General features: G+C 36.9%; 1 protein-coding gene across 6 annotated transcripts in view; it reads right to left on the reverse strand.

Annotated features, from left to right (window-relative positions):
* SLC12A7 (solute carrier family 12 member 7) overlaps positions 1-21,752 on the reverse strand; it is a 69,557-nt gene continuing 47,805 nt past the window's right edge. For 2 of the 6 annotated variants that reach the window (XM_049823724.1, XM_049823726.1), the window contains exons 15-26: positions 21,558-21,677; positions 19,340-19,444; positions 16,893-17,061; positions 13,841-14,036; positions 13,336-13,505; positions 13,056-13,187; positions 11,254-11,361; positions 8,176-8,292; positions 5,670-5,851; positions 4,440-4,454; positions 1,475-1,608; positions 1-992 (exon numbers count right to left, since the gene is read on the reverse strand). In XM_049823724.1, coding sequence (XP_049679681.1) covers positions 901-992; positions 1,475-1,608; positions 4,440-4,454; positions 5,670-5,851; positions 8,176-8,292; positions 11,254-11,361; positions 13,056-13,187; positions 13,336-13,505; positions 13,841-14,036; positions 16,893-17,061; positions 19,340-19,444; positions 21,558-21,677 — 1,540 coding nt within the window. In that variant the 3' untranslated portion in view covers positions 1-900. The remainder of the gene's footprint in view (positions 993-1,474; positions 1,609-4,439; positions 4,455-5,669; positions 5,852-8,175; positions 8,293-11,253; positions 11,362-13,055; positions 13,188-13,335; positions 13,506-13,840; positions 14,037-16,892; positions 17,062-19,339; positions 19,445-21,557; positions 21,678-21,752) is intronic. The other 4 variants (XM_049823727.1, XM_049823725.1, XM_049823728.1 and 1 more) reach the window with 4 other exon arrangements.

Here is a 21,752-nt window from a genome sequence, read left to right on the forward strand (position 1 = left end):
TTCAGTTCAGAAAAGCAGATTTTTATTTTAGACGGCAGCACATACATACAACATTTTCAAAATATACATATTTGAAAACAAAAGACTGCACTTCATCAACAAACTTGCTGTGGTTTATCAGTTGTTACAGTTATATTTGCAACTAGGTTGAGTTACTGCATCATAGCCTTCCTATGAGTTGGATGCTCTTAGGTTTCACTGGTATAATTGTGCAATATACTGTAACTGCTAGTAGCTCATGAAAAAAGCCCAAACAGAACTTGTCAATTTACTATTGCTGTCACCTGGAGGCTTCAGCTACCTCACTAAGTATTTAAATAGAGAAATGTTTTATTTAAAACAAGTGTGGCAAATCATGAACTTCAGGGAAAAACTTTATGCACATAATATACAAATTTGAGTGGTTGTATATATTTCTGAAGTTTCCTGAACCAGGACTAATCCCAACAGAAGCAACATAGCAGCATTTTGGTAAGAGAGGAAGCCAACTTTTCCTGCAAACTTTCCCTTTTATTTAGATGCAGAACAAATATTAAAATCATCAAAAGTTGCTTACATTTCTATTTGTTTAAACATACCATTGCATTACCATTTCTTTTCTTGTTTCACCACAGTTTAACAAGTGTCGGAATATGCTACACATAAATATCCTAACCCATCCACCATTTATTAATTCACTACAGAAATATTTTCTACATAAATCTATCCTCTTAAAATATAATTTAAATATAACTTTTTAATAGAAAAACCAGAACACATCATCAGAAGATTCAGCCTGCAGGTAATTTTCAACGCACTAGAACTCTTATTGAAGCTGCTCAAATTATGGCAAATAACTTTGTTTTCTTGTTGTAGGGGAGGTGTGTGTGTGGGGAGAAGGTTGAACAATGTGCAAACAGGTTAAGAATAAATGGTGATCACTTCACGTCCACTGCCTCGGACCAGGAGAACTCTATCCAGACCTTCTGTCAGAACTTCCAAAAACTCCATGTCTGAAATATCATTAAGTCAAGGAATTTATCTAGAAAAGAAACAGAATAGCCACTAATCTCTCAAAAAGTCTGACATATAATGCCAAAAATCAAGTTCAACAATTTCATCAAGGAGTTTTCCTGTGTCACCCTTTACTGTCTCATTATTTAAGTCACCTGCTTGCTCAAGTGGAAGCGAGGCCTAATTTGGGGGGAAACTTCTAGTTCTGCCCTACTGAACTACAGAAAAGAAAAAATAGAGATTATTATTTTAAAATAAGTTCAACATTGAGGCATGCTTTACATCAATTCAATAAAAAACCAAACCCACCACTATCAACTTTTCTTAAAACTCTGTTTGTGCAATCAAAAGTCGATTTCTTAAAGGCAAATTTATGCTTACCATGGTTACTAATGGTTATCATGACAAGTAGATGATGGCACAATCCCAAAAATCAAACTCCCAATTTCAAGAAATATGGAAGCAATATAGTAAAGGATACAGTTTTCATCCCCTTTTCTGTTTTTAGGAGGTCCAGGCATATTCAGGAGAACTAGCTGAGCATGCTGTGATTTATTAAGCACTACTCCATTGAGCTTCACAGCGGTGTGCATTCTTCTCACATTTGACTGATTCCTAGCATGCAAACAAACGTTGTTAAGTATTGTCACAATACTTATGTATTTGAGTTATATGCTATGTATTTGAATTTATAAATTTCATCTATATGCACACAGAATAAGCTATTTTAATGGACACCAGTATTTGTACACATGCAAAATAAATGTGAGAAAATGCAATACCTAGGTTTAAAAGATGTTTTCTTCCTTTGAATAGAACATTTAACTTGGAAATTAGATTGCCAAAATGCACAAGTCTTCCAGTTGTCAGTTATCTTTTACAGAGATGAAGCAAAAACTTAATTTCACTAGGAATTAAGTTTAGTCAAAAACACTAAGAATCCAGTTTATTTAAGTATATAAAAAAGTAACTGGATTTGTATAAGAAATAACAAATTTCCAAACAAATAACAGGAATGCAATGGAAAGATTACATTATTTATGTTGTACAGTACAAGATCTCCATCATGCTCCTTTGGAAACATTACAGTATTACTATAAGCCCAGTGAAGGAAATTTAGAAACAGCACAGAATTTATGAAAAAAATTACTAGTTTCTCATGTCATAAGAGTAAGGCAGTAAGCAATGAACTGAAACTGAGCCCCTCCCCTCCCATTATCAATATTAACTAATGCTTTGCTTGTTGCATCCACAAATATAATCGTGGTAAATTTGTGCCCAAGAGGAAGAAATTGCTAGGACTTCAGAGTTTTCCTTCTTTTAGGATCTACCTTGGATGATTTAGTTGCTCTTCAGAACAAAACAAAAGAACAGTTTCCTTATAGTCCCTGAGAAACTGCCATCTGTGTAGAACAAGCCAAGACTGGAAATGAGTCACACGCTCCAGCACAAAAGAAATATCCAGACTCTACCCAAGCCCGTTTATCCAAAAGATCTGCTGCCCAAAAGTAGACTCTTCACGAGTGAAGTGAGTCACTTCAAAGGGAACCTCAGAATCACAGCCTGATGGCATATCTCAGGAACAGAGATACTGATACGCTGACACTTATATCGCTCTATCCTGCTCAATTTTCTTAGCACCATAACTAGTGGTCTCGCAGGAAAAGCACAACTGTACCCTGCTCAGCTGGGCTCACGTTCCGTCCTACGGCAGAGAGAAGACCGGCAGGTCAGTAGCAGCAGGACACAAGACATCCTCTGAAGTGCCGGATCAAGTCTGGCATCTTTTGAATTCCACTAGCAGCAATCAAAATTACAGCACAAACCCCAGCACTGTTTCAGCTCCAGTAAACAATAGAAATTAATGAGATCTCTTTTGCCAAAAGAAAAAGATTTAGGAGGCCAAAATTTACAGAAGGAAACGCACAACTTCGTTCTATTACCAGAGGTCATTTCAGGGGACGACACCAATGCTTAACCCTAGAATCTTCTAGCAACATGAGGCCACCCTCAGATCATATAAACAAGTGTGGGGTTGAGAACAGCACCCAGATACAGGTTCATTCAAACACAGGGGACCAAGAAAGACGGAAAATGCTGGGACCATATGTACTTGTGTTCTACTGAGTCCTGGTTTTTTTTTTTTTTTACTAGGAAGGGAAAAGCTGTTAACAGAATACTATTAGAAGTAGCCTGTTTCATGTTGTATTTTCATCCTTGATTTTGCAGGGGCAATTAGGGGAAGAAAAAAAAAAAAAAAAAAAAAGAGGCAGCATTTGGCCTGAAGTTTAGTAGCCAGTAGAGAACAGCCCCATCAATTTGAATTAATTCTCTTTCCCTCCCCCCCCTTGCCCCCCGCGTTTTTCCCCCAAGACAATAACATTTCCAAAACGGAGTTTATTGGTCCCTCCTGGGGGATTTTCTGTCACAGCAACCATCTGTCCTAAGAACCAACTGTACAAAAACCATATATGGAACAAAAGAATACTTGAAGCTCAGTTTTTCAGAAGCAGAACAGCAGCTTGAGAAGTTCAAAGAACAACTATGAAGAGAGAAGCAAGCGTGTGTAACTGAAGAGGTGCATAAATATTGAAGTAGAAACATTGGTAAACTAAAAAAAAAAATGCAGGGGAAATACGGAGGGTGTAAATTTGTGATGGAGTGGGCAAGACTTCAGCACCGAAACAAAGGCTCAAATTGACTGAAGGTACATTGTGTACAACGTGAACTGAGGCTGACTAACTTCATTTCACCTTCGAGCACTGGTAGAACCAAAATCACACATGATACACAAAGTAAGCTTTCTAAATTTTCATAAGAAGTTCAATTTGTTAAACAGACAAAATGAAGACAACACTGGGCTCTGAAAAAAAAGCAGAGCAGTCACAAGTCAGTTCTACAGAAGAACCAAGAGAAAGTTAGTGTCCCATTTTTGTACGCTGTCATACCCAATGTATATCTGAACTTATGTTATTTCTACACGTGCATATGGGTTGGTAGAAGGGAAGCAAGAACTGGCATTTGATGAAACGTGAAAGTTCCCTTTGTGAACAAATTCACCCTTATCGTCCAAGTAGTTTTATTACAACGGAGGCTATTTTTTCAGAACAAAAATATATTCTCTTTCTAATGTAGTTAATTAGAAAACTAAATACTACACTGGTGCAGAGGAGTACTGTCAAGTTCTACATTCTTACAGAAACTATAATACATGTTCTGTGACTTACCTTGAATGAAAGGTTGATAATATTTAGAAGAAAACACTAACAAGTCACGATGAAGAATATTTTTCAGTGGTAAATGCTAATTCACATTATATAAAACAAGGTACAAAAGAATACATGCACCACAAATCATGATTTAGGAAACACGCATACAATGTACAAGACCACAAGAACCAGGAAACACAGCCTATGTTGCTTAAGTGAAATGAAATATAGACTTACAAGTTTCCCCATTCTCTACAAGAAGGGAAGCAAATGCACAGAAAAAAAAATATTTATGCTATCAGGTACATTTTTAATTCAACAACATTAATAAATTGTACAGGCATACCAAGTTTTAACTGTAATTTCCACCCCCAAACACATATAGTAGTTTTAAAACAATAATATCTGAAGTCTGCATCTTGCATAATTCTAAAGAAATAATAGGAAATATTTCTAAGATATTACCGCCCCACCCCAAGAATTGGAGTATAATGCAGCCCAGAACAAAACCAGTGTTTTGGAGCATGAGCAAGATGATGTTTGGAATTTGCAGAAGGCAAACTGTTTCTAAAGAGCTCGGACCAAATCCACAAAACAACTTAGGACTTTAAGTGTACCTTCTAACTCTACCGCCTACAAGTCCTAGATTTAAGACCTGTTTCCTTTAGATATTAACATTTCCCTTGACATCTACAGTTTTGCTTTAGGCATGTGCAGAAATTAGTCTAGGCCACGCTTATAACTGCATTCTTCCAGAACTCAGAAAAGATACATGTGTGTGCTTGAATCACAATGTGAGGAAGCAAACAAACTGGTATCTTTCTATCATTGGCTTTGTGTCTACTATATCAGCTTGACACAGGCAGTAGCTCTTATCTATTGATAAGTGACTTCTATTTAAAAGATATTAAGGAGTATTTCAATGGGAAGTACTTAATATAACAAGACATACATATAAGCACAAATTTTATATTGCTTTAATTTACAGGATGAGGGCCAAATGTCCCTATCACTGCCCAACCCCCCCCCCCCCCACCACCACAACTAAAAACTCTACCCAAAAAGTTCATCTGCTTCTTTGGTACTCCCTCCACCCCAGCAAAACACAATAAATGAGAAGGGGAAATGATATACAGTAATTTGTTACCCACAGGAAGAAAGAAATACAAAAGTTATCATTAAGCATTTTAACATATAAGCTTTCTGCTACAACACAGAAGTTGACTTTACAGCTTGAATTCTGTCATATTTAAGCTTAAACAGTCATCATTGTTCCACCCAAGTCCACGCTAGTGCCATAAGGATGGCATCTGAGTGAAGTGCATGGAAAGATCATGTTTGTACACGACTTTAAATAAACCAAGAACTCTTAAAAAACCCAAAACCCAGAACAACAACAACCAACCAAACACACACTGAAACACATGCAATCAAAAACAAAACTCCAAACATCACATGCATACTTACGGCTTCATGTTGAAAATATCTTTAAAGCCAGACACATTTGAATCTTTGTTTTTATGCTTTTCAGCTACAAACTTTTCTTTAGTCCAGGTCATTTGCACTTTTTCCGGCACCGCAGCAGCCACACTTGCTTTGACCGCTGGTGCTGAGTGTGAGGCAGTGTTTCTGTCGTGGATCAGCTGAGCCTGGCCACAAAACACACAATCACCCCAAGATTCAGCCAAAAAGAGCACTGGTAGATTACATGTTATTAAAAATTTTGAAAAGGAATTTCACAGCAATGGAACAAAAGAAGATACAGAAAAACGCACTATAGTTAAAATGCACTAGCAGTTATATTTTGTGAACAAATACCAGCCTGTTTCAACTTCAGCATGAAGTGAAACTGCTTGTAAAGACGTAGTTACTTGTTTAGGTTTGCAGGATTACAGCTGGGCTGGGACATTATTTTTGTAATGACCTAAAGTGAGGCTGAATCCAGCCTGAGGGTACTTTATTATCACCAGGGATTTTTTCCAGTGAAAAACTTGAAAGCCAGTGCTCTCATTCTTCATCAGCTACATTGTTATTTTCTCAGGTATTATCATAAACACTGTCCATTTCACATGGCTTTAGCTGAACTACCAGCACAACTCATGATCCCAGTAACGTACCATTGGACTGGCTGAACTGAAGGTTAGCTACGTTCCATTAGATTATTTATGCATGCAAATGCACATTACATAACAAAAGCAAATCAATCTAACCATGAAGGGACCTTCTCTTCCCTTATAATAGCAGAAACTCAAATCACAATTTTAAGTGCACAATATTCTTGTTCCCACATGCGTATGCACTTCTGTGTTCTCCATTTCCCATTCCCCTCGCTCCTCTTGAGGAAAGAAAAAAAGAAATTTTTAACACATTTACTTTGTCCATAGGCTTCTGTAGTTCCATCAAAAGCAACACAAATGCAGTACCTTAGACTCTTATAATGGTAAGTGAATTGGTATGGAGGGAGGATTGGTTTTGTATTTTGGGTTGTTCTGTTTGCAGGGGGAGGCTTGGGGATTTTTTTGGGGGTGTGTTTTGTTTGGTTGGGGGAGGTTGGGTTGGTTTGTTTGTGGGGGTTTTGGGTTTTTTTGCAGGGGGGGTGTTTTTTGTGGTTTTAAGATATTCAGCAGTTATAGAGGTTCTTCAGAGACTTGTTACATCACAAGTTGAAGCTCCTGTTCTATTTGGGAACCTCTATTATTCACGTTAGTGATGGTCATGTCCCTCTGTATACGTGGTGATTCAGAAGAGTCTATTTCATTCAGGTCACAAAAGCAGGAATAAAATAAAAGCAGAGGAGAAAACTTCTATCTCTGAACAGCGATACTCTAGTGGTTTGCAAAGTGTCATCACAGCTAGTTTTAAATGCCCATGAGCTTCTGTGTTCTTCCTAGATTATTTCCGTAGTCCCTATCCTTGAGGATTCCCAAATCCTAGAGTTCAGTTCTGAGGTTCACATAAATATGTATTTGTTTGATGGTATTCATATCTCCCCAGAAGATTAAATTACAAGTCAAGACTATGAATCAGAAGTTAATGCGAATACAGTTCTAGCACGAGAATGGAAAAAAGCTAACAAATACATGCAGATACTATACGTGCTACAGCAGTATCAAAAGAACTAAAATTTTAAACAAACAACTGGAAGATGAGTTCAGTACAACTCTGCTTCAATGGAAGAAAGTTCGCCATTTTTAGAAAGACAGTGAGGCCAAGAGAAATTCTGGACCTATAGCACACAGTTATAAAAACGCAAAGACAACGGGAGCACATTTTTGTTAGTGCTATTGTGATACTAAATTAATTACAAGGAATACAACATGTTCTTCTCATGCTTCATGAAGAAAGGGAAACACAAAGGTATACAGCATTTCTACAAACTAGACTATATGTCTTTAGATACAAGCAACACTTCAAGTGCACACTAAAACCATTGATTACATCAGTCCATTTCCTTTAAAGCTCACCATGCAGAAAATAGTAATGACCTTTATGGGTTAATAATGGCTTATCAATAAGCATAGAAATCTCCTTAAAAAGTCCTAGCATATCTATACGGTCTCTGAGAAGCCTCAGTACTTCGATATAGGAACTATAAAGGAAGGCAATGCTTTGTGAAAGCATGAAATGTACTTATTAATGAAACTCCCACTATTAAGACCTTTTAAGAGATAGAAGACAGAGAAATATCTTTGCTTCTGGCTCTTAAGAAAAACAGGCACTCTCAGAAACACAAGTGTTTCTTCAATGGAAAATGTGAGAAAAATCAGTTGTAGTTCATGTCACAGAAGCATCACCTATAGAAAAATATATAGTGTAAGATAATGAATTTAGAAAAATAGTGAAATTAAAGTTTATGAAGAACTGTTCCATAACAATAAATGATCAAGTTGTTCATTTGTAGTTCAGTCTGCAATAGTGGCACTTCAAGTGTTGCAATGGGAAAGGATATCTAGCCAGTACTATGTCCAACTACCTCCTCCTCTCGATAATCATTAGTCAGCAGTGCCTGTGCATCTTGGCCAAGGGACTGTGGACTGGAGAAGCTTTTTCTTCTGATTGAGCCTCGAGACTCATCAGTGATGCTCTGAATCTGGGATAAAAAGGTTACCAATGACAAAAAAAAAAGTCTACAGAAGAAAGCAGATGATCATATTCAAAATAAAAATTGTTTTCATTTAAATAGCTGAGATTTGGTATCGTAGCTTGTTATAAACTTGGTTTGTTTTCACAAACACGCCATTTGTTTATATATACTACAAGGCTCTTTTTGAAATGTTTAGCAGTTAGTTATGAAGCGCCTTAACAGACGTTTGTGAAAACATCAAGTGAATTGAATCCTTTAGTCTATATAGGAACCTCAAATATTCACTTGTTTGTGAGGGTCACATCCCTTCATATATGTGAGGATTCAGATGAATTGATTTTATCCAGTTACAATCAAAAGTACAAAAGAATTAAGCAGATGAGAAAGCTGCTTTCTGGCTCTAAACATGGATTTATTTCCCAGCGATTCACAAACTATAACTGTGCTCCTCACCTACACGCAGGCACATTTCTGCCAATCTTACCTACCAGCAGCAATCTGCACAACAGAAGTTGCGCTGCACAACCCAACCCAAAGCCATGGTGGGAGGGATGACTGCCTTCTCACGGCTCCGGCAACATGTCTGCCTGGCCCAACAGTCACGAGTCAGGACCAACCGGAGAAGGAAGCCAACAGCTACCAGAAAGGGCAGCAAGGAAGAGAACGAGCCTCTGTATTTTCTTTCATCTTTGCAGCGCTATTGTCAAAGTCAAATAAATTTATGTTTGGCAGTTGCACCTAAATCTTGTGTTTTGCAGGCATGTGTTATATTTACACTTGAATAGAAGCAAATCAACGAAGTTTCTCAAAAAAGGAAACAAAAATCCATTGAGTCTCCATGCCCCAGTTCCACAAGAAAACCCGGGGGCAAGATCAAATAAAGTTCCATTTTAAAAAGTGATAAAAGAGGGGAGGGTAAGGGTGATTCCTCCTCGGGGGTAAGAGCATGCCAACGAGGGAAACAGCAAAAAGACGCTGTACACAACCAAATTATCCTCTTTGCGAATGTTTGAGCCTTGTTTGAAGGGGTACAAGCACAGAAGTGAGGTTAGAATATTCATCTTGGTGGTAACAGGAAACAAAACTGCAAGCACCGTTCAAAGCTGGAATATCAGGGTTATTTTTGAATGCCTACAGAAAGATGGTGAAAACAAAAGCAATGCTAATTTGAACTAGTGATACTAATGAGAGAAATGTTTTGGAAGTCATCATAAAACTGAAGGGGAGGGCTCAGCTCATTTAAGAGAAGATGATCAGATTAATAAAGGGCCTGGCACACAGGGTGCTTGTATTCAACTTGTAGCTCCAGAGGAAGTGAAGGCATAACTAAACACTTTCTGATGAAAAATACCAAAGAACAAGGTATATTAGGATATCCTAATCAGAAAGAACAGATGGATATGGCTTTTATTCTTGGACAAGGAAATAAGTACTAGATGTTCTTGGAATTATCAAGCACTTTACTTCAGACCATGAAATAAATTCATCAGTATTTTGAACATCTCAGATTTTACCCTGTCTGATATGAAATAACAAACTGAAGCTATAATGGCGATGGTTACATTCAGATAAAACTGAGTTAAAAAAAAAAAGTTACATGGGGCAGGGAGAAAAGAAAGGAATTAAAACTTCCAAGCAAACAAACACTCTGAAATAGTGCAGATTCCAACCAGCTCACAGAGCTGAAAAGAAATTCTTTTGTCTCCACTACAATTTATATGCTATAGACTACAGGGTCTTGGGTCCTTGGGCTACTTGTAAAGCATCCGTGAGGAAGTTAAATCCTTAAACGCCTACTGTAGATTGATTAATCACCCAAACTCCACTGGAAAAATACTAGCGTTCAATAAAGAAATGAGAAAAGTTTTAAAACACTGAGTAAGGAGTACAGGAGAGTGTGTTTTTTACTGAAAAGATGTTAGGCAGGCTCAGATCAAAAGAAAACTACCATGACGCAGATGAGAAGGAAGAGAATTTACAGCAGTTCATTGTTGTAGCAATACAAGGCATCTTTAGGAACCTTAAAAATTCCTGCAAAATGGAAAAAAGAATAGATAAGGAGAGATTAAAAAAAAAAAAAAAAGGAACTGCACAGACTTGTAGGATTAACAACAAAAAGGCTTAGGCATAAAATGAGTTACAATTATTACAAAAAAAAAAAGCCACAAGAAAAGATCCTAGTTATTTTATGAATGAGCAGTTAAACACAGTAGAGATCTCTTATTTGGCATGGGAGGGCAATCAGTATAAATGCTTTGGCTTTGCTATCACTTAATACCTTTTACATCACCAAAAAGTGTTGATAATTATGGGATAGTTAACAGAATAAGTGAGGGGGTAGAAGCACAAGTCAAAAGGAAAAAAAAAGAAAGATTTAAAAGTTAAAAAATATTCATGAAAATACAGCTGCATGAAGCTTGTCACTACAACGTGCAAAATACCACCAGGACTAGTATGGGTAGGGGAGCAGCAAACGTAGCATTCCCACCTGGATATCATAGCACTATAGGTTAGTCAGCCTAATTTTCACTCAGAAACAACAATTAGTTGATACATAAAACATTGAAAACAATGCAGAAACTAAAAAATAGGCAGTGTGAATTGAACAAGACCAAGTCACAAACAAAGCTATTCAGCTGAGTTAAATAATTATGAACCTTAGTTACTGATATATGTCAAGTTTGGAAATGCTCTGGATATATTCCACACTGACGCTCAAATGTTTTACTAGTAAATACTTGCACTAATCTTAACAAGAACAGGAAAACTCTAAACATCTGTTCAAATAAAAAAAGGGGTTTTTTTTCCACATTATTTTAACCTTGCAAGTGTAACCTGCTGTAGAGAAACTAACATAGAATGCAGTTATAAAAGCTTTTGACTAATTAGAAACTGATTAGAATCCACAGCCAAGAAATACTACTTTCAGATTTTTCACAAAACATCATGCCAAGCCAAAGTCCCTACCTCTCTTTCCCTTTCGTTCTTTGATAGCTGCATCTGTTTCAGCATCTGAGATCGCTGTTCCATCATAAGTGTCTTCTCATAAGTGAATGCAGAAATATCATTCTCAAACTGCAAAAGAGATGGGCATTAGAAACATCAGAAGAAAAGTACCACTCAGAAGAACCACGCTTAGACAGTGTACCACATTCATTCCGGCGTTCATTCAGTCCTGGATGTATTTATGGCATTAGAGTAATGCCAAGCAAGTAATTGATCAACCATTTCTGTCCTTGTTCTTAAAACTTCATCTTCAAATGGCAATCTCGTACAGTGGGCTACCCTACTGTACCAGTATCAATGTTGAGATTTTTATCTAAATTTGAGGTACTTGGGACAGACTTTTTCCATTGTTCTGTTCCAATGAGGCTGCAGAAATGATAAAGGGTTGAAAGTGCTTGTTTAAACTGGGTCTGCATTCCTGCCTCCTGAGCACATGTGCACAATTGTTTCCTTAAAAACTGTCTTGACCCACAAAACAATACATTGGCCTTCCACCAGTGAGAAATGTTCACAAATAGAAGCATTTATGAATAACCTCTGGCATATGTTCTCACATCAGCTCAAAGCTAAAATACAATGTAAAAAATCTATAGCAGTCATCTGTTTCGTCACTGACTCGTATCTCTTATCTTTTGGACCCACATAAGAATAGAATAAATTGTGCTTCCTATACTATCTTCTGCTCAAAATCTAACCAAGGCTGAGCCTTTTTTATGGCACTCTGTCTTCTTTCACCTGCACATACCACAGCATTTTAGTCTTTTATATTCAGTACTCTAAACACAACAAAACAAGAATAAATAAATACATAAGTAAAAGGATTTATCTCAGTTCCTAGTTCAAAATACTACCCAAATTTTTCATAAGTCTTTTTTTCCCCCCCCATAATTTAAATGATACTTAAAATTTGTTTTATGGCTAATTAGCATAATGAATCTTTTTTATAGGTTTTATTCATTCCAGGAACTGGTGGTGGTAGAAGTTTTGAACCAGTTGACTCATCTTCTTCATCCCACTTCGGAATAAGTTTAAATTTTTTTGGGGTTGGGATTTTATTTTGTTTTTTTTCTCCTTGTCTTACTTTGGATGTTATGCTAGTCACCTTTGAGTGCTGGAAATGAAGTTTTTCCTTAGTTGCCAAAAAAAGCTGGTCCAGACTACAGCTTTAGTCCTTTCTCTTGAGCAGTTTATGACCAGCATTTAAAAAGGGAAAAAGTTACAAAATTCCTTTTGTCACTATTTGACTTATGATTCTGTAGCTATATCGTCTCGCTGTCCAGTGCCAAAGAGGCTGGCAATGCCAGAAACAACTGACATACTCTCACGGGGGCCTATGGGTTCCTTATTCCAGAGATACTCATACAGCAGCTGGAGACACAGACATGTTCATCCTCTCTCATGCTGGATACCATGGATTATTAGATTAAGCATGTTCAGCCTTCCATTTCATTGCCTGCTAGAAATTCAAGCTTTTCCTTCCAGAATGAACAATCTCTATGGACTAGTCCTCATAAATAAAGTAGGCATTAAAACATCAAAATGGCTTAATGCTACTTGACAAAACCATTAAACCCAGTACCACATACACTAGCGTTATAACATGTTAAAAGATAAAGTTGCTTTAAAACACTTCTTGTTCTTGGTGGGACTGCAATCTTTCCCTTTTTATATTTGGGTTAACATCTCTTAGTTTTAAAAATGCTAACCCCATTTTCCCCAAGTTTATTCTCAATTGCTATTAAAAACCCCATGCAGTAACATACCATTTCAACAACTTCCACTTCAGCATTCAGTCTAAGATGATATAAGAACATCTGAAGATCCTTCTTCATTTGAATACTATTATCATCCATCTGAGCGACAGTGAAGATACGCATTTTACATTTTCTCCAAACCTATCAAAAAGATACATTGTAACAATTTGTAACACAGTAATTACAATCACCATGCATAACTATCAAGATGAAAGAGTGTTTCACTAGAAACCTCTAGAACTATTCATTGCTAAAAAATGAAATCCCAGCCATTTTCTGTTGTCCTTGCCTTGTGCTGTCGAAGAAGAAAAGGCAGTAACATCAGCATACCACCATCATGAACAATCCACCACACATCTATGTTTCCCTCTGTAAAACGTTCTTGATTTGTTGGAAATAAGTCAATGTTTTTAGCCACCAACAGTGCTTGCTGAGCTGCTGTTGTTTCTCGTACAGTATCTGCAAGGGAAAACAAGACATTTGGACCAAGAACTTCCAATTTTCATTCACGGCTTTTATTTTTGTTTTAAATTCAAAAGCTTACATCCTCCCAGATTCTGCTGAGGCAAAAGAGGAAGATCCTGGGTTTAGTGACTAACCTGCTTAGGAAAAGAACAAGACAAGCCATGGCTGACGAGACTGACGGATAAGAAAACCCACTCCATGTGAAATCAGATGTGGGGAAATATTCCACTGTCTACTGGATGTTCAGCATCACATTTCCTCCACATAGCAAATACATTAGTTACACAATTGTATTACAAATGCATAGGAAAAAGTCAGTAAACACATACCAACAAAGTTTTTCCATGAGAAACGATTTTCTGTCTGCTTCCATGACTGTGGCCATGCCATCAGGACTGTGTTGTGCTTCATCCCTCCTAGACCAGCTGACTGAATCAAATAGGATATTCCATCTCTAAAATGAGGAGACACCACAATCTGGCAAAATCCTTTAGTCTTTTCCACTCCCATTAAGGCCTTAATGTTCTGCAAAAAGAAGATTACACATGTGGAAATACAGTCATTAACACTGGTAATAAAGACCATAAGGAATAACAGCAGTAAATAAGAGCAAAACATTATCTACAACGTACAACCGACACCAAGAAACTGCTAATTCCAAAAGAGTGAACATGATTCTGTGACAACTAAAACCCAAAATATCTACCTCCCCAAAAGACACCACACAGGTTTTTCATTACTTTAATTATTCAGCCTTTTATTTCCAAAGAATGAACAAGATATGAGTAAAACCACATTGACAAAGATAAATAAAGTAACACTGCTTCAGGTAAAGTAAAAAATGCTGATGGACAAAGCACTGTATGTTTGGAATGACAAGTCCTTTCTTTTGGAATTGGAAGGGTTTGGAAAAACATGATGCCAAGGGCTCTAGAAGAAGAGGCTACCAAAACTCCTTAAACAACTTTGACATTAAAGAAGCCGATTCTTTATTTATCGGCTCCCAACATGGAAAAATAGATGTGCAGGAGACAGTTGGAATCACTGGCTGAATAGTGACAAGGTAAACTGAGGAGATTAAGTCTTCCACATCCCTTTAATTTCAGCATGGCTCCCCTTCATTTAAATACTGACAAACATACAGACACATAACCAAGTAATTTAAAAGTAGCATTCAAAGTGGTATCAAGGTTGACTAGGGAACATCAGCTTTGGCATTTACGATGTTTTGATGGCACGACTTCAAAAATCCCATCATTATCAATGACTTGTGTAGGAGATCAGCATGGTTTCAGAAAGAAGAACCAGCACATCAAAATCTGGAATTTAGGAAGGGCCAAAATACCTATCAAAAACCATCAGGAACAGATTTGATCACAGAATGCCTGGCATTGACTCAGTGTGGCTTCACATCAGAAATTCTGTTTAGTCGAGGAAAAAAACCACTTCAGAGAATTTGGTAGCAAAGCTAAAAAGTCAGTCTATGCAAGACATATCAGTTTAAATAGATGCTTGGAAAAATCTTGATTTCCTACAAATCTTCTAGAAACATTTTTTAGTTGAAGTTTTCCAAAACCAATGAGGCCTCCAGACGCTCAAACTTTTACAATTCATCTTCATTTCCATTTTAAAAGCAATAGTTTCCTCGATCTTAACACCAGGTCTGACTTTCTAGAGAACCTGGGGATTAGGTCTCCCTTAAATTCATTTCTGTTCCATCTCAAAAATGTAGCTGACTTCCAAGTTAAGCAACTATAGGTAACATTGCAAATCCTCATGGGTAAACAGTTTCTGTTTAACGGTTTGCTTTGTTTTATTTCAGAGGCCTGATTGTATTCTTAGTCTTGTTTTCTACTCACACATTGATAATAACAGCTTAATAACAATTACTTTTACAATTTACCATTGCTAGACTCTTTCCACCGTGTTTTGAAGCTAACTGCTCTCTTGGAGCCTTTCTATGCGATATCAGCTAGGCCATCTGGCTTCCTACTTTGTTATTTTAAACACCACTAGGGACAAGTCTGAATACCAACAGGAAGAGAAAAAGCAAGCTGGGAGAAAAAGGGCAGTTAGCTTTAAGTCTGTTTCAACATCTCAACTGCTCATCTATTTTAGAGATTCCAGGTTTGAATAAATCTCAGGCATTTTTACACAGCTTTGAAGATGACTTGGATCAAAATAGTAGACATTTCACCTGATACTCTTTTCAACTAAACTGAAGATATTAACCATTTTTGGAAGATACAATTGCAATCAAAGCCTACTTTTGGAGTACGCTTTATAGTAGTGTTCTAAAGGCAATAGATTTTTCAATAGCATTCAGTAAAATACATGAAACATGGTATTTTCTAAAAATGTTGTTTCCCCACTCTATAAAGTTAGGAGTAGGAGGGTTTGCATAGGTAAGCAAATACAATTATCTATACCAAGTTACCCCAATACTGGATCAAACAAAGAAGTACACAAGCTGTTTAAGACCAAACAGAAAGGGAAACTTGCTTTGCATTGAAAGTCCAAGCTCTACAAACAATGGATCTTCAGAAACTCAGTCAATTAACTTCCCTTTTTCCTTCAGGGGACAATTTAAAATTAAGTTCAGGTATTTTCAAGGGCTTCCCACAATAACATCTATGTATTTCCAATTGGGTAGCACAGTCAAATACTGACAAGTTGTCGGGGATGGGTGGGGAGAGGAAGGGGAGCAGGAAGAGAGAAACATTCAAATTAAAGTCACTTGTGTTTGCAAGCACAGTTAGATGTCATCTTAAATTACATGACAACTTACTGTTTTTTCCTACCTCATCCTACCTTCTCTGGAGATATGGAATAAATAGGAAAGAAAACAAAAAAGAAAAAAGTAAAGGAGCTCAAGGATGCTGTTTACAGTTAAGCAACAGAGTAGGGTTCTGGTGAAGACTGCTCCTAATCCTAGCTGTGCTATGTATTTCAAGGACAATGTAGAAAATAATATCATGTATATATCCAGAGGATGAAATCATGCCAAACACATCCGCACTTGTTAGATAAATGTTCAATTTTTTGTTAAATAGATCTGTTTTCTTTATAAGGTAATTTGTTAAAAATCTATCACTTGGCTTTTTCAATAATGTAATTTGATTGTGAGCCCAGGGCTGTCAATATTAAAGAAAATAAAAAGCATCAGCATTGTCTCCTCCTATTGGGAAATTTTATAAAACATTTTGCTACACACACCAACCTATTCTTTATATATAATCATTGACTGCACTGATAGTAAAAAATGGATTTTTTATTCAGTACTTTACGACAGTCTGTTCTAATTCAAGATACGAGTTATCTGGATTCAACATGTAAATACTAATGGAAGTTACACGTGTGTGTAAGTTGTCTTTTACATACCTCTTCAGCTTTCTGTGCTTCTGTACATTTATCCAAGTAGATTCCCTGAAGCACAGAGCCCACAATAGTCAGTCCTTTACCAGCCTTCAACTGAGAGGTGAAAGAAAGCAATCTAGGATGTTTCACCAACTGCTCACTATCCAAGTTTAACAAGACCAAAAGTTGAGGTCTGCCAAAAAAAAAAAACCCACCAAAACCCAAAAAACCAAAACATTAAATACACATATGTATAGAAAAGCAAGAAAAAATTGGAAAATTAAAATTAACAATTGATAAAATGCAGATTAAGTGCTTCATTCAATGGAAAATAGTCAACTGTCAAGCAAGGAAGTCATAATTTGCAATAGCAACAACACTTCAGGTAGAGAATACCTACATGAACCAGCTGAAAAGCTACCTTAAAGAACAGTTTTACCAAGAAAGTTATTGAATCAAAATTATCACCCTTCCAAGGTCATCCAGAGCAACCTGCTGCTTGAAGTGGTTAAACATTGAAGGCACACCAGATTTACAGCTCCATTCAGCTGGATTTTGAAAAGCTCCAAAGACAGAGATATTATGACCTCTGGGTGATCTCTTCAATGCTTAATTACCATCTTCTCAAGTTTTCTTTTTTTTTTTCTTTCTGCATTTTGTCATGTTCTCTCATTCTCTTACCTTATGCTGCTCTAAGATTTTGACTCCATCTTCTCAGTAACCTTCTTTTAGGCACTGGATGTTTAGTAGTTAGTTATATCAGCTTTTTAGGCTCCCCTTAAGCCTCCTCCAAGCTCAATAAGCATAGCTCCCACAGGATATTAGCTCCTGTGCCCCAACCATCATCTTGGTGGCCCTCTGCTGAACTAACTCCAGCTTATTAACGTCTTTCCTATATTAGGGTGCCTAAAACTGGATTAAATATTCTATATGTATTCTAATGTGTTCTGAGCAAAGAGGAGTTTTATTTCCCAATATAATTACTTCTCAATATACTAGCTATGTTCCCGTTGATGCAGTCCAGCATGTCACTGCCAAGGCACACTGCTGGCTTACTATCTACTGGGAACCACAGGTCCTTTTCACCAGAGCAGGTTCCCAGCCTTGTACCACTGCAGAAGCCTGTCCTAGGTATTAGACTTTGCACTTGTCCTTCTTGATTTTCATGATGTTATTGTCAACCTAGTCCTCTATCTGCACAGGTCCTTCCAAAAGGGCAGTCATACCCTTAACCATACTGATAGCACCCCAAGTTCAGCTTCAACTGCATACTTGATGAGGATGCATTCTGTTTCCTTTAATCAATATCCAATCTGCTTCCTCTTCCCAAATTGTTTTATAATTTTCCTGTCATTACTACAAATTCAGAAGAACGACAAAGAGTTGGAGCATACTTCCCACCTCAAAACCAGCTCTGTTCAAGATGTAACATGAAGGTCCAGTTCTAGCAATTACATTGACACAAAGGAAGGATAACTCATCCCGAACTTAAGCAACATCAGACATTTAACAGGAATGCTCTTAGTCAAAACTACATTACATTGGTGCCTCTGAGATGCCAAGTTCAGACACAGATAAAGGCAGTGGCTCATGTATTTCATAGCAACTGCCTATGTGCATCAGTCCCATGACAAATGATAAAATAATGCCATTACACTGAAGGGCAATGGACCATTGCATGTGCATGCACCCAAGGATACTATCACAGAGCAGTGGCTATAATTAAAGTATCGCATTTAGTGACAATTGCTTTTTTGTGTTCCACCGATCAGAGTTCTTCTGATTTGCATTACGTTCATCAGAAGAGACAATGTGCAAATGACCTTTTGTTTTTAAATGCTAAGTATTTTTTTGTGTCAGCTTTAAGAAAATTGATAGTTTAACAATTAACAAGAATATATTGCAAAAATAGTAGTGGACATCTAACCCCATTACATACAAATGGCCAGCAAATGTGAGATTTTGTTTTAACCATATCTAACCAATTTAGAAAGTGTTATTATTAAATGAAGCTATATAAAAAAGATGGCCACAAAAACTTAAAGAAATAATGGATCCTCTGTATATTTATACAATGTATTTCAGACGGAACATATATAGAAGGAAAAAAACCTTATAGAATTGCAACGTTTCTTCTATAAAGACAGTGGGACTCAATGATAACTGTTCCTTTGAAACTGAAAATCTATAAATAATCAAACATTCTTCTGCACTTTGGAAAACTATGTCAACACCACATGATTTAAGTTTGAGTTAGCTTGCCCATATTCCCAACAAAGTTGATTATGTGCTGACTGTAAGTCACATTCTGCTGTGGTAAAATACTATTTCAATGACATCATTGCCATGCCCAAGTTAAAACATTACTTTAAATAGTGAATTTCACTTTGACCATTCGCTTCACCAGCAGTATTCCCAACAGATTTTACATATTTCAAGAGCCAAGTGACCTTGGAAGGCATAGGACTTACCTCCAGTTCTTGGTGTGAGGAGGACCGTCTTCAACACGAAGCAAAGCATAGCGAGCTGCATTCAGAGACAGTCCTCGGATTCCATCACCCCATTCTTTTTCCGCTCTTCAGGGAGCAGAAGAGATTCAATTAACAGGGTCCCATTTATTTATACAAATTAAGTACATTTTTCTCACATGAGGGATAATGGGCATAAAAAAATGAATATTCTTTTGCATGAAAAAACTCATCTTGCAGATTTAATTCAAGAATGAAGACTAACCAAGGTGAAGCAGTCTCAGGTCCCTTCAAGAGAATTATTTGTAAGTATTTATTATGGTTTATTTTATTCATACTTCAAAAGTTTTTTTGTAATCATGAGAGCTACTTAAGTTGCTTTTAAGCACTAGAATGAGTAAGTGAGGGCTACTTAAAAGGAATTATTTTAAAGCAGCAGAATGAGTAAGTTAAATTTGACTTTGAATGGATTAGTGTATTAGAATCTTTCAATATTGGGTATCTTTCCTTAGAAAGGGAAAGCACACACATTACCTTCTCCCTCCTCACCATGACAGCTTTCTCCACTTCCTTTCCTTCCCAGCTTTTCTCCCAGATGAGCCTAAAGCTTTATCTGCCCTCCTGACCACTTTCAATCTCCTTATATTTTTCACTCCTCCCAATACAAAGCTACGCTATACACCAGGTGGCCAACCAAATAAGAAAGAACTGTTAGGCTAACACATTATTTTCTTTGGTGGGGATTCTACTACAGCAAAGGGTCCATCTCCCTTATTCTCCCTCCCTTTTATTTCCATTGATGAATTCTCACTAAACTGTTATCTGTAACCCTCCTTCAAATTTTAGATTAAATAAGCCGAACTGAATTCAAAAGCTATTAAAGAACAACATGGCATTTAAAACATACCTGACAGACAGCACAATCATGTAAGTGTCTTTTACTTAGTTTATCCACAAATTAAAATAAAAACTGCAGTTTTCTCCAGACAGCAGTTTTTAGAACATTTCGGGGTGAGTTTCTCCCCACCGCCCTGTTTCTGCAAAAAAGAATCTCTTGCTACAGGGTAGATGTGCTGGCTATGTACCAACATTTGTAAAGTCTGTATATGAATTTGGATGTACATATAATTTTATGTATGTGCATACCTGCATACACACACACACAAGCAGAACTGTTATCATCTGATCTGACTTCCTGGCTAAAATAGGCAAATTAATTTCCTTATAATTAACCAAGTAGTTACAATCCAGGAAGCATCTAACCTGGAAATGGAGATATTAAAAGATGCAGAACCCACAAGGTGGAGGCGTTTATACCAGCCGATCCACTTAAGACCTGTGCTTAATCACTCATCAAAACTGGCCTCGCTTCAGCTTCCTGCTCCAAGCTTTTACTATTCTTCTTGACTAGAATCTTTCAGCACTGGGTATCCTTCCTTAGAAAGGGAAAGCACACATATTACTGATCACAATCACCTCTAGTGTTTCAGTATGTTGTTTAGTTGGGGTATTTTGGTTGGGTTTTGGGGGGTTGGGGAGTTTTTTGGGTTTTTTTTTGGGGGGGGGTATGTGTGTGTTTAGTTTGGGTTTTGTATGTTGGGGGTTTTTGGGGGGATGGGGTGGGTTGTTTTTTGGGTTTGATTTTTTTTAAATGAACTCGGCATGTTCCTTAAGTCTCCTACTTGTACCGCCTTTCTTACAGGTATGGTTCTATATAAGTTCCTTGCCAAATGCATTCAATGCAAAGTATGTTGCAATTTAAAGATTATCTAAGCCTTCAGAAAAATAGGTACTTTTCAGTAAGTGCTCTGGATTGTTCAGTATGATTCATTCTAAAAAGTGCTAGACTGCACACAAAAGAGTAGGTTTTGGGCTTTAGCACAAGTTAATAATAAGGTAACAGTTTTGTAATAGTTGCTGCTTGATATTAAAAGGTCATGTTCCTGAAGCACCAAAACTTTACACTATAACCTCTGATTAAATGAAAACTTCCCAGCCTTATTGGTTCTTATTTTGATTAGTCCTGGCTGTCGAGATGTTTGGAACAGAGCTTCCAGGGAAATTAGAACCTGAAAACTTACAGCCCTTAACAGAGACAGGATCTTACCTTGTTTCAAGGAATACTCTTAATTCTATTACTTCAGTTCTATTTTATACAAAAGTGCTTTTTGCTGAATATTAAAGATATTAAATATAGAATAAATAAGATATATGGTCTTACCCTCTATATTCTATGTATTTGTATATACATCCTGCGATTAGCATGGCAATCAAAGCATAGTACCAAGAGCAAATGAACATCAAGGCAAGACATAAACTCATCCCCAGGAATGAGAGAGTCCTAAAAGAAACCATTTTTTTCCATTTTTTTAAATAGGCATGCAAATGTTCTACAAAGTCAATTTCTTATTCAAGT

Source organism: Accipiter gentilis, chromosome 20, assembly GCF_929443795.1.
Source record: "Accipiter gentilis chromosome 20, bAccGen1.1, whole genome shotgun sequence".
Lineage (NCBI taxonomy): Eukaryota > Metazoa > Chordata > Aves > Accipitriformes > Accipitridae > Astur > Astur gentilis.